Source organism: Oncorhynchus masou, chromosome 16 (genome assembly GCF_036934945.1).
Source record: "Oncorhynchus masou masou isolate Uvic2021 chromosome 16, UVic_Omas_1.1, whole genome shotgun sequence".
NCBI lineage: Eukaryota > Metazoa > Chordata > Actinopteri > Salmoniformes > Salmonidae > Oncorhynchus > Oncorhynchus masou.
Window position 1 is genome coordinate 20,053,316 of NC_088227.1, and position 12,653 is coordinate 20,065,968.

General features: G+C 40.3%; 2 protein-coding genes across 3 annotated transcripts in view; both read left to right on the forward strand.

Moving 5' to 3' along the window:
* Nucleotides 1-5,834, forward strand: part of LOC135557628 (protein Mpv17) — a 31,981-nt gene extending 26,147 nt beyond the window's left edge. For both annotated transcript variants that reach the window (XM_064991086.1, XM_064991088.1), the window contains exons 6-8: nucleotides 2,439-2,471; nucleotides 2,561-2,613; nucleotides 2,743-5,834. In XM_064991086.1, the coding sequence (XP_064847158.1) occupies nucleotides 2,439-2,471; nucleotides 2,561-2,613; nucleotides 2,743-2,812 (156 nt within the window). In that variant the 3' untranslated portion in view covers nucleotides 2,813-5,834. The remainder of the gene's footprint in view (nucleotides 1-2,438; nucleotides 2,472-2,560; nucleotides 2,614-2,742) is intronic.
* Nucleotides 5,835-7,422: 1,588 nt separating this feature from the next.
* On the forward strand, nucleotides 7,423-10,937 carry LOC135557203 (UI). Its single transcript, XM_064990404.1, has one exon. The coding sequence runs from the start codon at nucleotides 7,426-7,428 to the stop codon at nucleotides 7,921-7,923; it is 498 nt and encodes a 165-aa protein (XP_064846476.1). The 5' UTR covers nucleotides 7,423-7,425; the 3' UTR covers nucleotides 7,924-10,937.
* Nucleotides 10,938-12,653: the final 1,716 nt, after the last annotated feature.

A 12,653-nucleotide genomic window follows, 5' to 3' on the forward strand; every position in this document is an offset into this window, starting at 1 on the left:
CTACTGTTGTATCAACATGTTTTGACCATGACAGTTTACAATCCAGGGTTACACCAAGCAGTTTAGTCACTTTAACTTCCTCAATTTCCACATAATTTATTTGAAGATTTAGTTTAGGTTTAGGGTTTAGTGAATGATTTGTCCCAAATACAATGCTTTTCGTAATAAAAATATTTAGGACTAACTTATTCCTTGCCACCGATTCTGAAATTAACTGCAGATCTTTTAAGTGTTGCAGTGATTTCACTTAATGTAATAGCTGACATGTATAGTGTTGAATCATCTGCATACATTTACTCAAAGCCAGTGGCATGTCATTAGTAAGGGCCCTAGACAGCTGCCCTGGGGAATTTCTGATTCTACCTGGATTATGTTGTTGAGACTTCCAAGAACTGCCTCTGTGTTCTGTTAGATTCTTTATCCACAATATAGTAGGGGATGTAAAGCCATAACACATATGTTTTTCCAGCAGCTGACTATGATCGATAATGTCCAAAGCTGCATTAGTCTAACAATACAGCTCCCACAATCTTTTTATCGTCAATTTCTATCAGCCAATCATCAGTTATTTATGTAAGTGCCGTGCTTGTTGAATGTCCTTCCCTATAAGCGTGCTGAAAGTCTGTTGTCAATTTGTTTACAGTAAAATAGCATTGTATCTGATCAAACACAATCTTTCCAAAAGTTTACTAAGGGTTGGTAACAGGTTGATTGGTCAGCTATTTGAGCCAGTAAAGGGGGTTTTACTATTCTTGGGTAGTGAAATTACTTTAGCTTCCCTTTAGGCTTGAGGGCACACACTTTCTAGTACATACTTTCTTCTGCTGGTGACTTGCTGAATGTAATTGGTTAATGACCATGATATCAATGTCTATGTATAAAATGGGTCATATCTTTAAGATATGGAAATTTGACATGTTTGAAGAGAATATTGTTCCAAATATAATGAGATATTAATATTGTTAATCTTGAATAAATTCATGTGAAAAATTGTATTTCACTATCTAGACACTCCATATTTTAGCACATACTGTAAGGCGTATGAGGACACCAAGATGTTGTCTGTATCATGTGCGGTTCATGGCTCATGGAGTCTTACAAGAGACCTAAAATGGCCACTTTCATCATGATTTTCTCAAAAATGGTTTGTGATACAAATGTAAAAACAATAACAAACAACCTTCCTTCCAATCAAGTTTCTATGTGAGAATAGCCAGAACAATCTGAGATACCAAAAACCAAAAATATTTTTGGTGCCTTCCTGGTGTGGAATCTTCCATATGCAGCATCCTCCTCAGTCCTCAGCCCTGCTCTTCAATAGTGGCAAGCCGCTCTGGTGTCAAATCACGCCCATCCCAACTATGACTTCACTTCACCTCATCTTATAGTGTGGGTCAAGCTCTCCCCGGGAACACTTGGTTATTAATGTGGCTTATTTTGATGGCCACTCAGATGCTACAGTACCTACCTCCTCTATAGCTCCTGTAGAGCTAGATCAAAATGTATGTCATAGCTCTGACCTCCCTCCTTTATGAGACGATGAATGAGTTGGAAACAACGTGAAGGTCGGAGATGTCCATTTTGAGTGCAGCCATTCTTCTACACATGCGGTCAGTCTCTCTTCTCCGCGCTGCTGAATGCTGACACTGAAGCAAAAAGGTCAAGCACACACTGCCTACTGGGAACACAAAAACAACTACTAACAACTCGTCTACCTATTACCGTTTTCATTATGTGACAGTTTGATGGTTTTATGACATGCTCAGAGCTCAGTGTGTCATAATTAAGTGAGCATATGGTGTGCCAAACAGTTCCATGGACGCATAACTGCAGCCTCGTGAGCTCAAAGAAGTTAGTTGTCTCTTCAGCCCTAGAAGAAGAATGAAAGATGTCCGCTCTCCAAAGGGGAAGGATTTTGGTAACGCCACCGTGTGTCTCTGATGTTGTAGTACTGCGGTGTTTTCACCCCAGGTGGCCGGTGCCTTTTTTTCTAGTAATTAGGAACTGTTACGCCAAAGACAACATTTCTGGGAACATTGGATTATTTTACACACCTAGTCTTTCCCAATAAAGACATTATTGACCTTTTGGGAGATGGGCCAGGCTTAGTGAGGGTCCTGGCTGTTCCAGATGGCTGGTTGTTTTATATGCCATGTGATGTGAGGGAGCAAGACACTGACCCACAGTTGTTAACTTGAGACTATGGTGTTGAGCTGTCAGCTGTCACTGTGACTGGCCCAGATGGGGGCCAACACGTACTGTAACCCCTCACAGCTTGACTGATAGCCCCTACCTACCTGGTCAGGTTTAGAGGTCAACACAGGTGTGAACTGGAAGAAGGCATCCGGGTGAGGGTCAGTGAAGATGTTTTTATTAGAAATACACAATCATTCTAAGCTCTAACGTAAAGGTCTCTGTGTCTATCTTATTCTCTGCAGGACTACACAGATGCCTTGATCTCAAATTACTATGTAAGTTATCCCTGTGAAAGGCTTAAAATATTATTTACGGTATGAACCACTCTGTAATGTTTCATTGAATGTGTTCCGCTCTTTTTCAGCTATGGCCTGCAGTCCAGATTGCAAACTTCTATTTTATCCCACTGCACCATCGGTGAGCACCTGGGATGGTTTAGTGACATCAATGTAGTCCATATACATTTTATTTCCATATTGATCTATTCAATGGCATTGATCTATTTATTCAGTTGTGATGTGTCAGTATTTAACTCTTGTCTTGCAGATTGGCTGTGGTCCAGATTGTAGCTATCGGCTGGAATTCCTACTTGTCCTGGAAAGCCAATAAGATTTGATGGCTATTTCAGGACCCGCCCTACCTCACACATATAGGACTATCAATGAGACTTTTACACCTGCAAATAGTGTGATACACTGAATCCAGAAAGCTGTGAATCGCACACTTAAGTTAGTGGTCAGGAAAAAAAATTGTTAACAAACACTATGAAATATTCAAACTTTAAAAAGAAAAAAAAAGAAACTTGAAACTCAAACTTTTGCATAGTGAAAGATTTTTGTGAAAGTTTGTCACATCTACAAGACTGGTCAAAAGTTTGGACACCTACTCATTCAAGGGTTTTTCTTTATTTTTACTATTTTCTACATTGTAGAATAATATGAAATATGACATGGAATCATGTAGTAACCAAAAAAGTGTTTAACAAAAAACAAAGTGTCAAATCAAATAAAAATATATTCTTTAAATAGCCACCCTTTGTCATGATGACAGCTTTGCACACTCTTGGCATTCTCTCAACTAGCTTCATGAGGTAGTCACCTGGAGTGCATTTCAACAGGTGTGCCTTCTTAAGTTAATTTGTGGAATTCTTTTCCTTAATGCATTTGAGCTTGTTTTGACAAGGTAGGGGGGTATTCAGAAAGTCCATATTATGGCAAGAACAGCTCAAATAAGCAAAGAGAAACGACAGTCCATCATTACTTTAAGACATGGTCAGTCAATACGGAAAATGTCAAGAACTTTGAAAGTATCTTCAAGTGCAGTCGCAAAAACCATCAAGCGCTATGATGAAACTGGTTCTCATGAGGACAGCAGCAAGAAAGGAAGACCCAGTGTTACCTCTGCTGCAGAAGATAAGTTCATTAGATTTACCAGCCTCAGAAATTGCAGCCCAAATAAATGCTTCACAAAGTTCAAGTAACAGACACATCTCAACATCAACTTTTCAGAGGAGACTGGGTGAATCAGGTCTTCATGGTCGAATTGCTGCAAAGAAATTACTACTAAAGGACACCAATAAGAAGTTTGAGATTTTTGAGATTTTTTTTTGTTGAGATTTTTGGTTCAAACAGCCGTGTCTTTATGAGACGCAGTGTGGGTGAACGGGTGATAGGATGATCTCTGCATGTGTATTTCCCACTGTAAAGCATGGAGGAGGTGGTGTTATGGTGTGGGAGTGCTTTGCTGGTGACACGGTCTGTGATTTATTTAGAATTCAAGGCACACTTGACCAGCATGGCTACCACAGCATTCAGCAGCGATACACCATCCCATCTGGTTTGCACTTAGTGGGACTATCATTTGTTTATCAACAGCATAATGACCCAACACACCTCCAGGCTGTGTAAGGGCTATTTTTACCAAGAATGAGAGCGATGGAGTGCTGCATCAGATGAGCTGGCCTCCACAATCCCCCAACCTCAACCAAATTGAGATGGTTTGTGATGAGTCGGACCGCAAAGTGAAGGAAAAGCAGCCAACAAGTGCTCAGCATATGTAGGAACTCCTTCAAGACTGTTGGAAAAGCATTCCAGGTGAAGCTGGTTGAGAGAATGCCAAGAGTGTGCATAGCTGTCATCATGGCAAAGGGTGGCTATTTGAAGAATCTCAAATATAAAATTAATTCTGATTTATTTAACACTTTTTTTGGTTACTTCATGATTCTAAATGTGTTATTTCATAGTTTTGATGTTTTCACTATTATTCTACAGTATAGAAAATAGTAAAATAAAGAAAAACCCTTGTTCTAAAACTTGACCGGTAGCGTATATAAAGTTACTATTAATGCTATAAAAAGTTTATAGTCAGGCAGACTGTAGTTGACATATATACTGAACAAAAATATAAACGCAATATGTAAATTGTTGGTCCCATGTTTCATGAGCTGAAATAAAAGATCCCAGATATTTTCCATATGCACAAAAAGTTTATTTCTCTCAAATATTTTTTGTGCACAGATTAGTTTACATCCCTTTTATTTCTCCTTTGCCGAGATAATCCATTCACCTGACAGGTGTGGCATATCAATAAGCTGAAAAAACAGCATGATCATTGCACAGGTGCACCTTGTGCTAGGGACAATAAAAGACCACTCTAAAATGTGCAGTTTTGTCACACAACACAATGCTACAGATGTCTCAAGGTTTGAGGGAGCGTGCAATGGCATGCTGACTACAGGGATGTCCACCAGAGCTGTTGCCAGATAATTGAATGTACATTTCTCTACCATACGCTGCCTCCAACGTTGTTTTCGAGAATTTGGCAGTACGTTCAACCTGCCTCACAACCGCAGACCACGGAGTTATGTGGTCGAGCTGATTTCTGGTGTCAACATTGTGAACGGAGTGCCCCATGGTGGCGGTGGGGTTCTGGTATGGGTATTTATAAGCTACGGACAAAGAACACAATTGCATTTTATCGATGGGAATTTGAATGGACAGAGATACTGTGACGAGTTCCTGAGGCCCATTGTTGTCATTCATCCGACCCATCACCTCATGTTTCAGCATGATAATGCACAGCCCCATTTTACAAGGACATGTACACAATTCCTGGAAGCTGGTAATGTCACAGTTCTTCCATGGCCTTCTTCCTCACCAGACATGTCACCCATTGAGCATGTTTGGAATGCTCTGGATTGGCGTGTATGTTCCCAGTTCCCGCCAATATCCAGGAACTTTGCACAGCCATTAAAGAGGAGGGGCACAACATTCCACAGGCCACAATCAACAGGCCGATATGCAAATCCATGAGGCAAATAAATGGTGGTCACATCAGATACTGACTAGTTTTCTGATGCACACCCCTACCTTGTTTTTAAGGTATGTGTGACCAACAGATGCATATCTTTAGTCCCAGTCGTGAAATCCATAGAATAGGACCTATTGAATTTATTTCAATTGACTGATTTCGTTATATGAACTGTAACTCAGTAAAATCTTCAAAATTGTTGCATGTTGCATTTATATCTTTGTTCAGTGACTCACTCTGCTGTTAAACAGTAGCTTACTTGATTTCTGTGTTCTCATTTCAATGTATGACATTACCAGCAGTATTAAACATACAATGTTAAAATGTTGTATTAAGCTTAAATTGTATACACTATACTTTTAAAATGTACAAGGAATTGTAATATTAAAGCCATATCTGCCTGTTCTTTAATATCTAATTATTTATTTAACTTCTGTTTAAAAGGTGACATGAGTGGCTTTGACCCCAACTTTGTACCATTGTTGAATATGCCACACTTCTCCAAGCGAGAAAAAAAAGTGTGTTAGAAAAATAGTTACATTAATAGGCCTACAGTCATATTAAGTGAAGCTTGTACAGCTCTCGGATTGTATCAGATAAATATGAAATATTCCTCTATTTTGTGTAGTTTTCATTTAGAATGAACTTGCATCACGGGCATAAACCTTTTCAGTACCATGGACAGTTCTCTGCGCCCTCAGCACGTTTCCCTGCTGTGCACTTCTGCTCTGCCTCGCTTAGATGTTAAACCATGCATAAAGGCATCACGACAACAGTTCATCATTTCTAGACTAGTTTATTCAGAGTCCAGATTCATGGTACATGGAGCAGCTTTATACTTTGACGAATCACTTTGTTATAACTTCCACAATTGGTTGTTTTTAATAAGTAAGTGTGTTGTTTTTTTGCGGTGCGTTCTGTTATTTTAGTTTCCCTGGAGGCGTACCAACACCGTGTGAAACAAGAACTGGTTTTGCCTTGCGGACTTAATTAGGGATAATGTGACAGGTTGAGGTAGGCTAACTTAAGAATTGTATGGAAAAATAGAATATCAGATCGACAAACTGTCCTGAAAAAAAATATTCAAATGTTTGCGCTCACTGCTGTTAGACGCTCAGGATAAGAGCGTCTGCTAAATGACTCAAATGGAAACATTTGAAATGTTATTGAGCAGACCTTGGCTTGCAGCATAATAAGCTGTCCCTCAAAACACTTGCCTTTACTTCAAACGGAGTCGCCTCATTTACAAGCAGTTTATGCACTTGCACTGACGTCAATGGAACGATGTTGGATGTATATATAACCCTTAAGAAAGAGGCGTTATTCTCCAATCGACATTTAGCGGGACTTTTCGGACCGGGGTCTCAATTGCCACTTTTCTAGCCGGTGTGCAACTTTTTCAGCATTAAGGAGACAAAGTACCGGTAAGTGGTTTATTTAGCTTTCTTTTGTTTCACCTTTTTAGTTTGAGGTGCTGAGAGTTCTGGTGCTGAATTGAGAATATCAAGTACACACAGCAGTTCGTTGGTAATTTTTGTATCATAAAAACAATGTATGTTTATTTTACTTCTTTACAAAGCTGAAGAAGCATGTGCATGCTTGTTTCAGTCACTCAACGATGTATGTATCCATTGTGTGACAATTAACCACGCCTATAAATAGCCTACTCACATGCATATGTTTATAATATAAAGAGAAACATATTATTTTGTTACGTTTGTTGTTTATTACTGTTTATGTTACGATTGCCTTTAGACTATTTTTTTTTAAATGTGATAGCCTATTTGTTTTTGCTTTGAACACAGTTGTTAAATACGTGCAATTTAAAGTTTGAGTCTACTTTGAGTTCCAGTGCTTTTTGCTAACATTTGTACACCTCTCTCCGTAACAGGGCACCGTTTTGTCCGTCTGTCCAGCACTATGAAGCCTGTTCCCCTGATCCTGCTCCTTGCCACCGTTCTCCTCAGCTCTCACATCCCCCCCAGTGTCTGTCGACCACGGGACCTGGCAATGTTCGACAGCCACGGCTACAAGAGTCAGCTGGACGAGGTGTTGCTGAAGGCTGGTGATAACGCCATTTCCTACCTTATAGGAGAAAAGATACTGAGGTATTTGCAAAGAAATCCCCGGTTGCAGGCAGGTCTCCCGCCACAGTTTCCCTTTGAGGTGACGCCCCTGGGCTCGAGGGGTCTTGGTCACCTGACGCGCAGTTTGCCGCCCTCGGAGGAGCAGCGCGCGCCTGAGGAGGGCAACAGCCTGGAAGAGTTCGTGGAGCTGACCAAGAGAAACGACGACCCCCCGATCTCCATCGACCTCACTTTCCACCTTCTGAGAAATATGATCGAAATGGCGAGGATCGAGAGCCAGAAGGAGCAAGCGGAGTTAAACCGCAAGTATCTGGATGAAGTTGGAAAGTGATACAGCAAGTGTCGTCAACAAGTGAGAAAAAATCAAGATAAAACATCTCACAGAAAACAGCAAAGCCCCTGGCACTCTCAGACCCACGAAATAGTTTAGATTTTGATTTATTAACCGTTGGTTTCTCTGCCATTCTTCATCATAAGATGCATAAAAATAACTTCCCCATCTGTCCAAAAAGCCTTTCAAAAATCAACGGGCAATACATTATTGACTGCCAAGAAGACCCCATCTACAATGGATTCATAGTGAGGCGCCTTGACTACGATTCCCTAACATATGGCATAGTGTGAATACTCCGGATCTCACACCTCTATAGTGTATTCTCACCTTTGGATGTCCGGAGCATTGTCGTTGGCCTACAACAATAATATTGCCAGACACAAATTGAGTTACAAGTTGCCCTCATGTGGAATAAGTGCAACATGTTTTGTTAGTCGTAGTCTAAATGGTTGGTACTAGGTAAATAACAAAGGCAGGTAGGCTAGTCATTGTTTCCGGCATTACATGCGATAGGCCTTTTATAACACATTGGAGAAAAATAATGCTGTGCAAATTGATATTGGCTACCCATATGTGATCTTTCAATGGTTAGTTGTGTGACTCATTTTGTTGCTCACTTTAAGGGACAAGGCTCAGTCAATATAGATACATTGTGTCCTTTTCCTGAGATGTATTTTTGTTCAACAACTGAAAAAGATTGAACTAGGGCCTTATCACCGGCATAGATTAAAACAAATCAGGTAAAGCACTCATGTAATATTGTCATTTCATTACTGTATTTGCTGTATGCCAATTGTTTAATTTACAGTGATTATCAATTTGCCATTGGTTTGTTAGCTCACTTGGCAGGCAGCCATCTAGCCAGCAGAAGAAGCCTTTTCACATTGTTTCAGGTATGGGGTCTGGCATTGCCCGTAGGTTTCTGTGATACAACTAATCTCCAATCTAATCTGAGACAAAGTGAACATATCCTACACTTAACGCCACTTCCACTCTCCTTATTATCTTTCCATCCAAGCAAGTACACTATCCTCTGTACTGTACCTAGCATGCTTACCTTAAACTAAGAAAAACATTTAATGGTTAATTTTATGTTGACTGTTTTGTCAAAGCCCCAATCATGGACATATCATATGATCACATGGTTTATCAGTAAAGAAAAGCTTTTTTGTCATTTATATTTTTTAATAAAAAACAGTACTGAAAATATGTCCATTGAGTTTGTCATAGTCTCGTACAGTAGTGAATGTAATAAAGGAAACTATTCTGCTGACTTGTCTACCAAAATAATTTATTCCTACATCTGTAAACAGATGCTGCTGAATATCTTATTGCCTATTGAAATATAAATAAACTCCTTGCAGATTTACTTAAACTCTGGCTAAACACTCATTGCAAAACCCCTATGGCCAAATATCTAACCTCCATGGCCAAACAATCATTGCAGTTATTGCCTTTAACTCTCATTAAATGTAACTTTACAGCAGTTGCCCGTCTTCTTTTTAAAATAATAACATGTGGAAGCTTAGAGAATGGTGTAATGGTTGGTGAGAGTCTCTGTGAATTTGTGAGAACTCATCAAAATGCCCCCCAAGCCTGGTGTTTCTATGACTCAGACTGTCAGTATGGTGGTGGACCTACTGCCTTGTTCCTCACTGTGTTAACACCATAGCGATGCATTCAATGATTAATTCTGTGGTTAACACCACCTCAAATCCCACTGGAGATCAAAGCAGCAGCAGCAGCTCAAGGTCAGGGTTGGTAACACAAACATTTGCTAAAAAAGGAGAGAGGGGATATCAAAATGAGATTTTCTTTTTGTATACAATTTTGTAAGCTGAAGCTAAAATGTGCATATGCTATACAGTCAGATCATTTAGTTTTGTCTTACACTTTCATGAGTAGTCTTTCAGCTGCTTCGGTCTCTACAATATTAGTCATACTTGTGGAACTCGTTAAGGTTGTTGTAAGATGAAGAGGAAGTCAAAATGTCCTGTTTCACACATGTACAAGTGTGTAACCTGTACAAGTGTGTGGTGTGTGAATTAGATATTTTTGTTGTTGTTGCATATCCCACTCCCCCTGAGAACCTGAGAGTGGGGTCACGGCCAGAGATCAGCCATTATTGACGGTGACCCTGGCGCAATTAGGGTTGTGTCTTGCTCAATGGCAGATAGACAGATTTCACCTAGTCGACTCAGACATTCGAACATGCAGCCTTTTGGTTCAAGCACTAGTAGGAGTGTGAGGTGAGATAAAAACATGACACAACAATGTATTCTTCCTACTTAACAACATGCGCAATTCAAACCAACAGTGGTATACATTTAATTTGATTATTCTTAGTTTATCATATTTACACACATGTTTTTGTACATACAGTATATCTGGTGGGTGGCAAGGGAGGCCTTCAACTGTGTGATGTTTGAGCTTTATGCTCTGTTCCGAAATGTTACATTTGCCCGTGTAGTCTTCAGCTATGTCTGCTACAGATCTCGGAGGCCAAAAATCATAATATGAGCAAGACAATGGTTTCCCCTTAGATTCCATGAGAAACCCCACTTAACACCCGCTATTGGTTTTTAAACCTATCCACGATTGTGCACGCCAACACGTCAGACATGCTTTTAAATGATGTACCCAGTGGGTCCCTCAGGTCCTCTGACACTGGTGTTTTAACTATTCTAGGACCAATAGGCATGGAGAGACAGCCTTTAGATATTATGCCACCAGCCTCTGGAATAGCCTGCCAGAAAACCTGAGGGGGGCCGAAACTGTGGGCATATTTAAAAAAGATCTTAAAACATATTTTTAGCTTTGTATTTCTTTAGGGTGGTTTCTAGTAGTTCAGTTTGTCATACTTTAGTTTTTTATATTATGTTTGCTGTGTAGTAAATATTTCAGCTTGTATTTCCATTGTTTTTTTATTGTTTTTTTCCTGTAAAGCATATTGCGTTGTATTCCATGTCTGAAATGTGCTGTATAAATAAAGCTTGATTTGATTTGATTCATGTACATGTCACGGACCATGGAATTGGCCATTCTGTTCTGTCTTATCCTTCTTGTAGTGTGAAGAGTTAATGTTGGAACAGCTTGTTGCCAGAAAACGGCATGCGTCAAACTCTGATACATGTCTGACGGCCTCCAGTGATCTGTCTCCATTCATAGTCAGCAACTCTCACCCCCCCCCCCACACACACACACACACACACACACACACACACACACACACACACACACACACACACACACACACACACACACACACACACACACACACACACACACACACACACACACACACACACACACACACACACACACACACACACACACACCAGAATTCTTGATCAATTACTCCCTGTCCCGGCTCCTTTTCTTCCCTCGTGTGTGTCCTCTCACTTTCCTCCCCCTTACTTATTTCTCTCTCTTCCTACAATCAATGAGAGGTCGACAGCCCCAGTGACAAGGTCAGCTCCTGTGAGGACTCAGGGTCAGGTCCATATATCTACAACAACCTAAAAACACCCATCACATGCAAGGTGGTGAAGTAGTTAATTCTAACTATGTATTATAAGTAATGATCCAACTCATGCAACTCATCCCAAACCACCTCAAATGGGTTGAGGTCGGATGATTGTGGAGGCCAGGTTATCTGATGCAGCACTCCATCACTCTCTTCTTGGTCAAATAGCCCTACACAGCCTGGAGGTGTGTTGCGTCATTGTCCTGTTGAAAAACAAATGATTGTCTCACTAAGCACAAACCAGATGGGATGGCGTATAATTGCAGAATTATATAGTTGCCACGCTGGTTAAGTGTGCCTTGAATTCTAAATAAATCACTGACAGTGTCACCAGCAAAGCACCCCCACAACATCCCATCTCCTCCATGCTTCACGGTAGGAACCACACATGCAGAGATCATCCATTCACCTACTCTGCGTCTCACAAAGACACAGCGGTTGGAACCAAAAATCTAAAATTTGAACTCATCAGAACAAAGGACAGATTTCCACCGTCTAATGTCCATTACTTGTGTTTCTTGGTGCCCAAGCAAGTCTCTTCTTATTATTAGTGTCCTTTAGTAGTAGTCGTTTCTTTGCAGCAATTCGACCATGAAGGCCTGATTCACGCAGTCTCTTTTGAAAAGTTGATGTTGAGATGTGTCTGTTACTTGAACTCTGTGAAGCATTTATTTGGGCTGCAATTTCTGAGGCTGGTAACTCTAATGAACTTATCCTCTGCAGCAGAGGTAACTCTGGGTCTTCCTTACTCATGGCTGTCCTCATGAGAGCCAGTTTCATCATAGCGCTTGATGGTTTTTGCGACTGCACTTGAAGAAACTTTCAAAGTTCTTGAAATGTTCAGTAGTGACTGACCTTCATGTCTTAAAGTAATAATGGACTGCCGTTTCTCTTTGCTTTTTTGAGCTGTTCTTGCCATAATATGGACTTGGTTTTTTACCAAATAGGGCTATTTTCTGTAAACCACCTCTACCTTGTTACAACTGATTGGCTCAAAAAATTCCAGAAATGAACTTTTATCAAGGCACACCTGTTAATTGAAATGCATTCCAGGTGGCTACCTCATGAAGCTGGTTCAGAGAATGCCAAGAGTGTGCAAAGCTATCATCAATTCAAAGGGTGGCTACTTTGAAGAGTCTCAAATATAAAACATACTTTGATTTGTTTAACACTTTTTTGTGTATTTCATAGTGTTGATGTC